General features: G+C 38.1%; 1 protein-coding gene across 1 annotated transcript in view; it reads left to right on the top strand.

The window, feature by feature from the left end:
- LOC306970988 (sodium/potassium/calcium exchanger 3-like) overlaps nt 1–11,972 on the top strand; it is a 62,618-nt gene extending 50,646 nt beyond the window's left edge. Inside the window, exons 8-16 of the mRNA XM_079567112.1 lie at nt 974–1,027; nt 1,123–1,244; nt 2,723–2,883; nt 4,793–5,030; nt 6,187–6,353; nt 6,426–6,540; nt 8,617–8,729; nt 10,168–10,233; nt 11,459–11,972. Of these exons, the coding sequence (XP_079423238.1) occupies nt 974–1,027; nt 1,123–1,244; nt 2,723–2,883; nt 4,793–5,030; nt 6,187–6,353; nt 6,426–6,540; nt 8,617–8,729; nt 10,168–10,233; nt 11,459–11,611 (1,189 nt within the window). The 3' untranslated portion in view covers nt 11,612–11,972. The remainder of the gene's footprint in view (nt 1–973; nt 1,028–1,122; nt 1,245–2,722; nt 2,884–4,792; nt 5,031–6,186; nt 6,354–6,425; nt 6,541–8,616; nt 8,730–10,167; nt 10,234–11,458) is intronic.
- Nucleotides 11,973–14,892: the final 2,920 nt, after the last annotated feature.

Genomic DNA, 14,892 nt, shown 5'->3' with positions numbered 1-14,892 from the left:
CAGTCGACTGGACCTGACCCGTAGATTCCGCAGTCTCCTCCCTGAAGGCGTTACCTATAAGAGACTGTGTGAGATTTTTACATGAAGCACAAACAAACTAAACGGGAGTCTGGTTTGTTATCGTCACATAAACAGTTCAGATAACGACAGCATAAAGAACAAACCAAACTCTGGGTCTCACTCCAAATCACTAAATCCACTGAAACCTTCATCCTCGGTGTCACTTCTGAACAATCGCCGTGGCAACGACCTGGAGGCGCACCTGCACCGTTGCCAAGCCTCTCCCGGCAGCGCGTTTTTCGTTCCTTTAGCTGTGGTTAAGCTTTTAAAAAAAAAAAATTTTTAAAGTAATTTTTTTGTAATTTTTTGTCACATTTTTTGTCACATTTTTTGTCACATTTTTATCATTTTTTGCCAATTTTTTATCAATTTTTTGTCATTTTGTAATAATTTTTTTGTCAATTTTTTGTATTTTTTTGTCCAATTTTTATAAAATTTTTGAAATTTTTGAATCACATTTTTTGTCATTTTTTTTGTCACATTTTTGTCACATTTTTGTAATTTTTTTGTATTTTTTTGTCACATTTTTGTCATTTTTTCTTCCATTTTTTGTTTGGCAAGTTGGTCAACTCACTACTGCCACCTCAGGTCATAAGTGTAACTGCAGCTTCTATAATAAGCTCGTGCATGTGCAGGATTTTAGAGGCAGTTGTGGTGAACATGTAGGGGATAGGCTCTCACAGGTCAAACTAAAATCTAGCCCGTGATTAGATTTGTTTTGTTTTCTAGGAGTCACCTCCGCTTCTCGCTCACCCCAAGTCTTCTTTCTGCTGCTCGATTAGCCTGCAGCGCCCTCTAGTGGCATGTAAAATTATATGCTTGAATTTTTTTTTAAAGTTAAAAAAAAATAACATATAAGTCACTCCGGAGTAAAAGACTATGAAAAAAAGTAAACTGAGCTGGTGTTTTTCAGGTGGGAAGCACTGACGCTGATCCTCATGTACTTCGTCTACATTTTAATCATGAAGTAAGTTGGTGCTGTGTGAGCGCTGCAGTCGAGCCTGTGTATAATATAATATAATTTAATATAATATAATATAATAATAACTTTGTGTTTTCCAGGATGAATTCCCACGTGGTGCGGTTTCTGGAGCGGCGGAAAAAGAAGTCGGCGCTGAGGAACGGAGCGGCCAACAACGCGGAGCTGGAGGACGGAGAGGCCACCGCCGTGCTGCTCAAGAAAGGTCGGACTTCACCTCATTTATGTGTTTACAGTATGCAAAAGACGACAGCCTAATGGTGCGTCCACACCAAACGCGGCCGGCGCCTCCAAAGCGTGAGGTTTACATTTAAAAATACATGGAGGACGCGCCTCGAGGGGGCGTCAAGAGGTCCCGCAGCGCGTCACGCCTGTGCGGCGCGTTTTGAAGCTTTTCGCGCTCGCTGAGCTTTTGACGCCTCCAGGGCGGCGAGCATCGACCAATCAGGAGCTTTACCCCCAACAGTGACGTATGTTGTAGCTGAGCCACCGGGGCAGATCCTGTGCCGGCCTCACAGATGTAAACAAGTCACGGAGGTTTAGCCTCAGTGTGAACCGGAGCTACAGCAGCTCTGGGACTTTTACAAAGACACATCAGTGTTTCTTTATCTAAACATCCATCCATCCATTTTCTTCCACTTTTCTGTTGCCGGGTCGTGGGGGCAGCAGTTGGAGCTGCCCATATCACCCTAGCCCCTATGGCTCCTCCTCATGATAAAAACCACGCCTGTTGGTCTCTCATGAGGGGCTTCTGAACCGCTCTTTGTCTGACCCGTCACCCAGGACCAGTTTGCCCTGGGAGACCCTACCAGGGGCACGAAGCCCCCGACAACAGAGCTCCAGGATCATTCGGGCGCTCAAACCCCTCCACCACGTTAAGGTGGCGGCTCCAGGAGGGGTTTATTTGAACACCCAGGATTAGAGGCGGCGACAAGAAAACTTATTTCAGAGGCTGTATCCGCGCTGGGAATGTGTTTGTGCCTCGAGGATGCCTGTTGTAGCATTAGCACCGGAGAAAGCTAATGCTAAGCTAAACCTCCGGTCCTCACGTGAAAACGAGAAATATGCACAAATAAAGTCAATAAAGAACAATGATCACACACTGAGCTGGGCTGATGTTGTAGTTTGTTACTCACATCATCTACAATTAGCTCCGGGAGAAAACCATAGCCTGTTAGCTCAGTTAGCTCAGTTAGCTCAGTTAGCTCACATTGAGCTCCGGTTTTCTCCCATGAAAACAAGCATTATGCACTAATAACGTCAATGAATCCGTAACTACATAGAGCATCTTAATGACGATCACACACTGAGCCGGGCTGCACACATTTGTGGTTTATTGCAGACTTTTAATCAACAATGAACTGTGGCAGGTATTTTTAAGGCAAGAGCTGCTTCCAAGATAGCGACGAACACACTCTGAGCTGACGCGCGGCCAGAGCGTCTGACAGTGACATTTGTGACAAGCGTCTGACTTTAGTAAGCACAAGCGTCCAACTACGGCTTTAGGTGTGGACGCAGCACAAGATCAGAGGCATTTCCTCACTGTCGCCTGCTTAAAAGGACATGTCATAGCTGGACATCGGGCCTGGCTCCGCTCTTGTTTGGGAGTGAATTCAAACAGAAGCTTCCCGACGGCGTGTCTGTGGTTCCTCTCTGATCGAATGTCTGTTTTTGCTCCTGCAGCGAATCACCAGCGTAAGACGTCGGTGCTGATGGTGGACGAGCTGCTCAGCGCGTACCCGCACCAGCTGTCCTTCTCCGAGGCCGGGATGAGGATCATGATCACCAGCCACTTCAGCCCGAGGACCAGGCTCACCATGGCCTCGCGCATGCTCATCAACGAGGTACGAGGCGCGTCTGGAACCGGGGCTGGGAAACTTTAAATGATACCCGTCTGGTATTGGAAGGTATCACAGGTACCGAAAAAGAAATCTTTAATCTTTAGATCCAAGTTTTGATGCTGTTGGTCCAGGGACAACATTAAAGGGAGTGACTTGGTTTGAATTTTCCCCCTATTTTTCCCTTTTTCTTTCTTTCCTCTCAGCAAAAAAACTGTTTGCTCCATTTCCCCCAATTTTTACACAATATTTTCTTGTTTTTGACCCAATTATTTCTCATTTTCTCAATTTTTTTATTACAAATATTTTCCCTATTTCCCCCAATTTTTCCTTTCTTTTTTTTTCCTATTTATGCCACAATTGTCCCCAAATGATTCCCCCATTTGAGGCGTGTGTTTTTGAGCAGCACTGAGAGGAGTGCTCTGATCATTCAGTCCCTCGTTTATGTCACACTGCCTTGTGTTCTTCCTTAACCCCTTAACTCCCGCCTGAACCGAGAGCATTTTCTCCAGTACAGCTTTACCCAAATCCTGTAGGCCAGAGTAACGCCTCATTTGAAAGCTAAGATCTACAAAGCTCATCTAAATGGATCTTTTTCCTCACGTCATTAGATTTTTTTCCATCTTTTTTTGGAGAGTTGTCATTTTTTGTCATTTTTTGTCACATTTTTGTCATTTTTTTGTTATTTTCTTGTCATTTTTTAATATATTTTTTGTCAAATTTTTGTCATTTTTTTGTCACATTTTTGTCATTTTTATATATTTTTTTTGTCAAATTTTTGTCATTTTTTTGTCATGTTTTTGTCAAATTTTTGTCACTTTTTTGTCACATTTTTGTCATTTTTTGGTCATTTTTTGGTCAAATTTTTGTCACTTTTTCGTCACATTTTTGTCACATTTTTGTCATTTTTTTGTCTTTTATTTTTTTCTCAAATTTTTAGCACATTTTTGTAATTTTTGTGTGAGGAAGCTGGCCACGAGAGGTTGAAAGGGGCAGGCAGACTTAACACAGGTAGAGTTCTCACCAGACATTTATTACTCACGCAAAAAGGAACTTCTCTGACACACAGATGTCACATACAAAAATGGCCCCCTGTGACTACAGCAGTCAGCTTTTATACCTCCCCTAACAGGAAAAGACCTCCCACCGGTAGGTACCATCCCTTGATGGGTAACTTCCAAACAAAGGTTCTGCTTGTAAGCTTTAACATTTTACATAAAATAGATGAGTTAAGAGTCCAAAACAATCAGTGTTCAACTCAAATGAATAAAGACAATACAAGCCAAAAATCAAACACAAAGGAAACTCAAAACAAAGATTAGTTTCCCCCTTCCACATGTTTCAGCCTGAAGTTTTTAAAATGGCCGACACTGACCATGCCCCTTCCTTTCTTCCCACCAGGTGGTACAGGTAAATGTCTGAGTAAAAGAATAAACAAAGTTTTAAATGGACAATGTGATGTAATTATTAACACATGAATCTGATGGTTATTGTTGGCTGGTGTTTATGGCAAACGAAACAAACAAAGCAAAATAACAAACACACACAATGGGACAAACCCACTTTGTCACATTTTGTCACATTTTGGTCATTTTTTTGTCATTTTTTCTCATTTTTTTGTCATTTTTTTGTCACATTTTTGTCATTTTTTCTTCCATTTTTTGTTTGGCAAGTTGGCCAACTCACTACTGCCACCTCAGGTCAAAGGTGTAACTGCAGCTTCTATAATAAGCTTGTGCATGTGCAGGATGTTAGAGGCAGTTGTGGTGAACAGGTCTGAGCTTAGGACATGACTGGAACATGTAGGGGGAGGAAAATACATAATTTTAACATTTTTAAACTCTGTGTAGTCCCTTTTAGTATGAATGGCTCTCACAGGTCAAACTAAAATCTTTAGGCCACTGTTTTTCCGCAGAGGCAGCGTCTCATCAGCTGTAAGAACCTCACCAACGGCGACTCGGACGCCGTGGCGGGGAAGGCGGGCCTGAGGAAGAGCGCGGAGAACGGCATGACGGCGGCGGGGGGAGGGGCCTGTCGCCGCGACGACCGGGAAGCGGGAAACGACACGGAGAACGAGGACAACGACAACAACGAGAACGACGAGGACGAGGAGGAAGAGGAGGGGGGGCCGTTCGTGCCCTTCCAGTGTCCAGGTACAGACTAAACATTCATATTATTGTATCGAATCATAATTAATCATAATATTTAACCCCTTAACTCCCACCTGAACCGAGCACATTTTCTCCAGTTTGGCTTTACCCCAATCCAAAAGCTTCTGGAAAAAAACTGTGAAAAAAGCAACAAAACTGAGATGAAAACAATGATGGAAATGTGACAAAAAAGTGACGAAAAAGTGGAAAAAATGTCACAAAAATGTCACAACAAAATGGACAAAAAATGGACGAAAAAATTACAAAAATGTGCTGAAAAATTTGAGGAAAAAAATACAACAATGTGACGAAAAATGACAAAAATGTGACCAAAAAATGACAAAAAAAATAATAAAAATGTGATAAAAAATTACAAAAAAATTACAAAAATGTGATAAAAATTTGACAAAAAAATACAAAAAATTGACGAAAAAATGAGAAAAATGTGACAAAAAAATTACAAAAAAATTACAAAAATGTGATAAAAATTTGACCAAAAAAATGACGAAAAAATGAGAAAAATGTGACAAAAAATGACTAAAAAATGACAAAAATGTGCAAAAAAATTTGAGGAAAAAAATACAACAATGTGACGAAAAATGACAAAAATGTGACCAAAAAATGACAAAAAAAATAATAAAAATGTGATAAAAAATTACAAAAAAATTACAAAAATGTGATAAAAATTTGACAAAAAAATACAAAAAATTGACGAAAAAATGAGAAAAATGTGACAAAAAAATTACAAAAATGTGATAAAAATTTGACCAAAAAAATGACGAAAAAATTAGAAAAATGTGACAAAAAAATATGACAAAAATGTGTTGAACCCAACAAAAAAATGATGGAAAAAAAATAACATGAGGATAAAGATCCTCTCGGTTCAGGCGGGAGTGTCTCATCTGTACGGAGCCCTGGAGGTGACATGAGTGATTAATTATTAGATGGATTTTCAGATATTCGACATTAGCTTGACTGAATATGAGGTTCTGTTGAACTGGAGAAAATACACTCGATTAAAGTGTGGGGGGTCAGAGGTCAACCATCTGCAGCCCTGACTTTTTATTTTCCTCAGTCATGTCAGCTCCAGGGCTCCGTACATCTGTCACTCGCAGATCTTCCTCACTCCCCCAGGGTTAAGTAAACTCTTCCTTCACAGGTGGGGTGTTGAATAAGTTCAAGTGGCTGCTGGCCTGGCCCCTCTGCCTGGTCTTCTACTTCACCATCCCCAACAGCTCCAGTCCGCGCTGGGAGAACTACTTCATGCTCTCCTTCGCCTCCTCGACGCTGTGGATCGCCGGCCTCTCCTACATCATGGTCTGGATGGTGAGTGCCTTAACATTCCCCCCTCACAACAAGAAGGTCCAGAGTGATGCAATAAGCCTGTGTTTCCTGCAGGTGACGGTGATCGGCTTCACTCTGGGCATCCCTGACGTCATCATGGGCATCACCTTCCTGGCAGCGGGCACCAGTGTCCCGGACTGCATGGCCAGCCTCATCGTGGCCCGACAGGGTAACGGCTCTGAGCTTTAGTGGCAGAGGATCTCCAAACAATGGGCCTCATTCAAGAAACTTCTTAACCCCTTAACTCCCGCCTGAACCGAGCACATTTTCTCCAGTTTGGCTTTAACCCCAGTCCAAAAGCTTCTGGAAAAAAGCTGTGAAAAAAGCAACAAAACTGAGACGAAAACAATGATGGAAATGTGACAAAAAAGTGAGAAAACACTGGCAAAAAAGTGACGGAAAATTGATTGAAAAAGTGGCAAAAATGTCACAAGAAATTTACAAAAAATTGACAAACAAATGACGAAAAAATGACAAAAATGTGACAAAAAAATGACAAAAATGTGACAAAAATGTGACAAAAAATGACAAAAATGGGACAAAAATATGACAAAAAATGACAAAAATTTGACAAAAAATGACAAAAATGTGACAAAAATATGACAAAAAATGACAAAAATGGGACAAAAATATGACTAAAAATGACAAAAATGTGACAAAAATATGACAAAAATATGACAAAAAATTGACAAAAAAATGACAAAAAATTGACAAAAAATGACAAAAATGTGACAAAAATATGACAAAAATATGACAAAAAATTGACAAAAAAATGACAAAAAATGACAAAAATATGACAAAAAATGACAAAAATATGACAAAAATATGACAAAAAATGTGACAAAAAAATGACAAAAATGGGACAAAAATGTGACAAAAAATGACAAAAATTTGACAAAAATATGACAAAAATATGACAAAAATATGACAAAAATATGACAAAAAATGACAAAAATGTGACAAAAATTTGACAAAAAATGACAAAAATGTGACAAAAATATGACAAAAAATGACAAAAATGGGACAAAAATATGACTAAAAATGACAAAAATGTGACAAAAAATGACACAAATGTGACAAAAATATGACAAAAAATGACAAAAAATTGACAAAAAATTGACAAAAAATGATAAAAATGTGACAAAAAATGACAAAAATGTGACAAAAATATGACCAAAAATTGACTAAAAAATGACAAAAAATTGACAAAAAATGACAAAAATGTGACAAAAATATGACAAAAATATGACAAAAAATTGACAAAAAAATGACAAAAAATGACAAAAATATGACAAAAAATGACAAAAATATGACAAAAATATGACAAAAAATGTGACAAAAATATGACAAAAAATGACAAAAATGTGACAAAAATGTGACAAAAAATGACAAAAATTTGACAAAAATATGACAAAAATATGACAAAAAATGACAAAAATATGACAAAAAATGACAAAAATGTGACAAAAATATGACAAAAAATGACAAAAATGTGACAAAAAATGACAAATATGTGACAAAAATATATGACAAAAAATGACAAAAAAATGACAAAAATATGACAAAAATGTGACAAAAATGTGACAAAAAATGACAAAAATGTGACAAAAATATGACAAAAATTTGACAAAAATGTGGCAAAAATGTGACAAAAAATGACAAAAATGGGACAAAAATATGACAAAAAATGACAAAAATTGGACAAAAAATGACAAAAATGTGACAAAAAATGACAAAAATGTGACAAAAATATGACAAAAAATGACAAAAAAATGACAAAAATATGACAAAAATGTGACAAAAATGTGACAAAAAATGACAAAAATGTGACAAAAATATGACAAAAATTTGACAAAATTGTGACAAAAATATGACAAAAAATGACAAAAATGTGACAAAAATATGACAAAAAATGACAAAAATTGGACAAAAAATGACAAAAATGTGACAAAAAATGACAAAAATGTGACAAAAATATGACAAAAATGTGACAAAAATATGACAAAAAATTGACCAAAAAATGACAAAAATGTGACATGCTACATGCCACATGCTAAGTGTTATATTATAGCTTTATCCAGCAGTCATTATTTTAGGCAGAAAGTGGAGAAAATATCACTTTTGTAAACACTGCGCGTTGAGCCAGCTAACATGGTCTGCCAGGCCGGATCTGGCTCGCGGGCCGCCTGTTGGAGACCCTGCTCAAAGCGTCCGGGTTGGTGCTCACGGTTCTTCTCCGTTTCAGGAATGGGGGACATGGCCGTGTCGAACTCCATCGGCAGTAACGTGTTCGACATCCTGGTGGGTCTGGGTCTGCCCTGGACACTCAACACCCTGGCCATCGACTACGGCTCAGACGTGAGTAAAGCCAGAGACATCACCAAGCGTATTCCCACCTCTTAAACGGTGCTTTTTCAGTCTTTATCCTCTCTCTCCAAACGCGCCGTGTTGTTCTGTCCGCCATGACCCTCGGTGTTTGCTCCTGTTTATCCGTCGGCGCAGGGGATTTACTCGCCGTGTTGACTTTCTGGAAAATATTTGTGCTCATCTCCGTAAACAGAGATTATTTGTAATCTCAAACCGAGCCTCCGCACTCGACGTGGAATCCTTAAACTGCAGGAGCTGAATCTGTAATGATTCTGTCCTGGAGTCGGATGAGTGGATTTGTGTGTGTGAATGTGGGGCCATTTTGGGTTTCTAAGACTTTATTATGTTCATTTTAAGGCGAGACGCTGCACTCATCGTATGCTGCCTTCACGTGCCCTCGTAATTATGTGAACCCCTTAACCCACACCTGAAACCAAGCACATTCTCTCCAGTTTTACCCAAATCTAAAAGCTTCTTTACCAGAAAGCTCACCGCCTGTAGGCCAGTGTAACGGCTTCCAAACTCATCTGAGCTTCTTCCTTGTTTCTGTCACATGTTCATTGCTTTTTTTAAATCTAATATTTGCCACATTTTTGCGGCATTTTTGCCACATTTTTGTCACATTTTTATCACATTTTTTTCACATTTTTGCCACATTTTTATCACATTTTTGCCACTTTTTTATCACACATTTGTCACATTATTGCCACATTTTTATCACATTTTTATCACATTTTTTTCACATTTTTGCCACATTTTTATCACATTTTTGCCACTTTTTTATCACACATTTGTCACATTTTTGCCACATTTTTATCACATTTTTATCACATTTTTGCCACATATTTGTCACATTTCTGTCCCATATTTATCACATTTTTGCCACATTTTTTATCACATTTTTATCACATTTTTATCACATTTTTGTCACATTTTTATCACATTTTTATCACTTTTTGCCACATTTTTTATCACACATTTGTCACATTTTTGCCACATTTTTATCTCATTTTTATCACATTTTTATCACATTTTTGCCACATATTTGTCACATTTCTGTCCCATTTTTATCACATTTTTGCCACATTTTTTATCACATTTTTATCACATTTTTGTCACATCTTTGTCACATTTTTATCACATTTTTGCAAAATTTTTATCACATTTTTATCACATTTTTATCACATTTTTATCACATTTTTGCCACATTTTTGTCACATTTTTATCACATTTTTATCACATTTTTATCACATTTTTACCACATTTTTGTCATTTGGCACGGGGAACATTTCATGGGTAGAACAGAACAAATTCAATTCATTTCCAACAAATTGTGAAGGCATACATATCACCATCTGTGGAAAAAGCTGAAGTTAGAAAGCAGATAAAAGTAATAAAATAAAATAAATAAAATGTTTTGTGTTTCCAGATCAAGTTGAACAGTAAAGGTCTGATCTTCTCCGTGGGGCTGCTGCTCGCCTCAGTCTTCATGACCGTGAGTATTCCTCCAAAACGCCATCACGTGACCTCACACCATAGAAAAGGTCTGATCCCTTTGGGCCAAACCCTTTTCCACTGTAGGTTCTTATGCACGAGTGACATCGGTAAGTCATTCAATTCATGTTCAAAAGGCTTAAAGCAGCACTAAGTAACGTGTTTACCTTAATAAATCCTTTCGTAGTCCCTGTGGGGGTAATACAAGTATTTATGGGATGATTGGAGGGTCTTTCATCTCCCCCTGGTGCCTCTGGCCAGAAAACCATGCTTGCAACTTGACTGCCACCGGACCGGAGCAACCAACACACACTAATAGAAACACAAAGAAGCTAACAGGCTAACGGGAAAAGCTAACTGTGGGCTAGCATCACTTTAAACAGTATTTACAGCCAAGTTTGAGTGAAGGGGGGACTGATTATAGCATAGGTCTTGGAAAGAGGTATCGTTCAGGTATTGGTATCAAAAACCAAGTATCGTTAACCCCTTATCTCCCTCCTGAACCGAGCACATTTTCTCCAGTTTGGCTTTAGCCCAGTCCAAAAGCTTCTGGAAAAAAACTGTGAAAATAGCAACAATACTGAGACAAATACAATGATGGAAATGTGACAAAAAAGTGACGAAAAATTGATGAAAAAGTGGCAAAAATGTCACAAAAATGTCACAACAAAATGGACAAAAAATGGAAGAAAAAATGACAAAAATGTGACAAAAAAATGACAAAAATGTGATAAAAAACAGAGAAAAAAAATACAAAAATGTGATAAAAATGTGACAAAAAACAAACAAAAATTTGACGAAAAAATGAGAAAAATGTGACAAAAAAATGTAAAAAAAAATGTGACAAAAATGTGACAAAAAATTGAGAAAAACAAAACAAAAATGTGATAAAAATTTGACAAAAAAATGACAAAAATTTGACCAAAAAAATGACAAAAATGTGACAAAAAATGAAAAAAAAAATGGATGAAAAAATGACAAAAATATGACAAAATGTTACCAAAAAAATGCCAAAAATGTGACCAAAAAAATTACCAAAAAATTACAAAAATGAGTTGAATACCCATCAAAAAAATTATGGGAAAAAAATCTGATGACATGAGGAAAAAGATCCTCTCGGTTCAGGCGGGAGCTAAGAGGTTAAAGTACCGGTATCTGAAAAATACACCGTTACCCATCCCTACGCGGGACATGTCGGCCTCACTAACCCCTCCCTCCGTCCGCAGGTCATGGGCGTCCACCTGAACAAGTGGACCCTGGACCGGCGCCTGGGCCTGATGTGTCTGATGCTCTACTCCGTCTTCCTGTGCTTCTCCTGCCTCATCGAGTACAACATCTTCACCTTCGTCAACCTCCCCACGTGCCGCGAGGACGAGTGACCCGACGAACCCCCTCCCCCCCCCCTGGAAAACAAAAAACAAAAACTGCAAACACGTCAGGAAAGCCTCCACATCTCTTCTCCCACGGTGCAATACGAAGCGGGATTTTTGTTTTTTTCTTTTTTTGTTTTTGTGCAAGGAGCTTTTGACTTTGAGGAGGAACGAGGACACTGCCGTACTACTGCTTTGTGGACTTTTACTTTGAAAATCCCCAGGAAACGCTGAAGAGGAAGGAGGGAGCGCGGCGAGCTGCTGAGCTTTTACCCTGGAAGTTTCAAACGCAGGCGCTTCGGGGTCTTGTAAAGATAATTTAAGCAATGATTTATAGACGTGGTTGCTGTAAAGCTGTGGTGCTCGGAGAAAAGAGGAGGATTTTTGTAACACTTAGAAAGAGGTGGGTAGAGTGTAGTACGAGAGGGACGCTACTTTCACTCAAGTAGAGGTCAAAAGTAGTCATTCAGATTATGTAAAGGTAGAAAATATTTGGTTAACTTAACTTGAAATTAATGTGAAAGTACATAAACGAAGCACTTAGTATTTTTACTTATGTCACATGAAGCTTTTGTCGCTTATAGATTCACTCAAAACGGGAAGAGTAACCAAACGTTTTACTCAGAATAATACAGAGCTGGACAAAGTACTTCATCGGAAAAAGTACACTGCACGTTAGATTAATAACTTTGCGGCTTTAAAAACACAAAAATCGCCCCCGAATTTACCAAAACGACGGTAACACGACGGGGACAGTGTTTCTTCTTCATCCCCTGGTGTTTTGACTGTACATCCGCACAGCGCCACCTGCTGCTCCGGAGTGTGCATTACAAGGCTCTAAACAACAACACACATAATACTTTTTTACTTTAGAGGCTTTTCAGAAGTGTTGTGGAGTAGGACGTATTTATCTTTCAAATGTAGTGGAGTAAAAGTACATTACTTTTAAATGTGTGACTTTACTTTCTCGCTGACCGACTCTGAAACTGACGGAGAAGCGAAAAGTAAAACGATTCTTCCAAAGTTCACTGATGACTGCCCGCCTCTGAGGTCCAACACTGCCAACGAAACTAAGCCAACACAAGCTAATTCATACAACATTTTTCAAACTTTCGCAAACTTGCAAAGCAAAGTTGCATTAGGAATTAAAGGTGATTCGTAATTCCCAATTAAATGAAAGAAAAAAATAGCGCTTTCCCCCCAAAATACAGATATTTTTATGATCCATTTTGTGCAGAGAGTATAAAGTGAGTGGCCAAAAACTGCACTCAGCTAACAGCATATATTAGTAAAGAGCAAAGACAAAAGTATTACATTAAAGTACTGTCGAAATATTGCGTTACTTCTGACAAAACATGAAATAATCTTGGTATTTCCAAAGAACAGACCGTAAATTTGTTTAAAAGTTTTAAAAGTTACAGTAGGAAAGAAAAACAACGTCTAGTCTTACTTCGAAAAGTGAAACGTTTGTTTGCTAAAACTGCTCGTAAAAAATAGTCTAGTTTCTTCAGTCAGTTTACGTTTTACACTCGGACCAAAATATTCTGTCTTTCTGGACCTGTTTTAACCATTTATAAGCCTTTTCTCACCAACAAAGGACCAGCGCGACTCATCATCATTTTTGTAACACTTTCATTTTTAAATAACTAATATATTCATGATTCAGATCACTTTTTATCCTGTAATAGAAATGTCTTTTTAGGACTTTTGACTCGGGCTGGGTAACGTTAAACAATACAAGGCTGGCATCGGAATAATGTTTAGCTACAAAAACTTGTATCTTTAGCTCCAAACTTTGATGCTGTTGGTCCAGGGACAGCATTAAAGGAAGTGACTGGGTTGTTTCATCGCAAATTTTCCCCAATTTTTTTTCTCTATTTCTCCCTCTTTCTTTTGCCCAATGTTTTCCCCATTTTCCCCACATTTTTGTTGTTTTGTTTGTTTCCCCACACATTTTTTGTTGCTAATATTTCCCCCCATTTTTTCACATTTTTTCCTCTATTTTTGCTCATTTTTATTGCTAATATTTTCTCTATTTTCCCCCATTTTTTCCTCAATTTCTTCTCATTTTTATTGCTAATATTTTCTTTATTTTCCCCCATTTTCCCCTCTATTTTTCTCTATTTTTTCTCATTTTTATTGCTAATATTTTCTTTATTTTCCCCATTTTCCCCTCTATTTTTTCTCTATTTTTTCTCATTTTTATTGCTAATATTTTCCCTATTTTCCCATTTTTTTCTCAATTTTTTTCTCCTTTTTTATTGCTAATATTTCCCTCAATTTTTCTCCATTTTTGCTCATTTTTTTTATTGCTAATATTTTCCCTATTTCCCCCCCCCGTTTTTCCCTATTATCTCACAATTTTTCCTTATTTTTGCCCCAATTTCCCCCTGAATTATTCCCCATTTCCCACACCTTTCTTGACCTTGGAGATGAACCCCACATCACTCTTCTGTTTTCTGGTTCTAAAACGACAAATATTTTAGTATCGGAAAAAGTATCGTTCAGGCATCGGTATCGCAAACCAAGTATCGTTAATCGTAAATAAATGTAACGTTACCCAGCCCTGCTTTGGACCGTCCGAAAGCCAGATCGGAGGTTGTGTTGGATTGTTTATCGCCACGGCAACGACCCTCGTCACACTTCCCGTGAAACCCCGTGAAAAAAGACACAAACTAAATATATTGACATTAGGTAGACGACTTTGCGATATTAATCTCCCGTTATGCATTATCCATGAGTAGGTTAGCATGTTAGCGCATTCCGTTGCATGCTAACGATATTTACATTGATTTCCATTAGACTCCACAGCAGCGTTAGCATGTTGTTAGCCACACACACTATTTTAACTTTTTTTTTAAGCATCAATCTTGTCGTTTGCGTGAACCAGGGTCTAGACTTCCACTGCCACTTTTTATCTAAATATTTTTCTATTAATTTATAATTTTTGTGAGCATTTCAAATATCTAAAACCAGGGCATTATGCTAGCTAGCGACTGTCGATAGCACCACAGCTGTAGCGTCTATGTTTTTTCTATGAAAACTCTTAGCTTTGTAGACAAATAGATATTTTATTCCTTTTTTTTTTCTGTAAATAGTTTTGTAAATACTACCAAAATGCCCTATTATTATTTATTATTTATTGAATCACGTCATACGCACATTTTTCTCAATGGGAAAATACCAATGCCGCAGCTGGTTGGGTTTGCGCGGCGGCGGCGCCCTCTTGTGGTGGACCTGACCGGCGTTTCGGGACCTGTTTTGAGACTTTTCGACAAGCACAAAGCCCT

The sequence above is a fragment of the Gobius niger genome, assembly GCF_951799975.1.
Source record: "Gobius niger genome assembly, chromosome: 12".
NCBI classification, from domain to species: Eukaryota; Metazoa; Chordata; class Actinopteri; order Gobiiformes; family Gobiidae; genus Gobius; species Gobius niger.
Note: the sequence above shows the minus strand (reverse complement) of the source record. Positions and strands in the feature narration are given on the sequence as shown.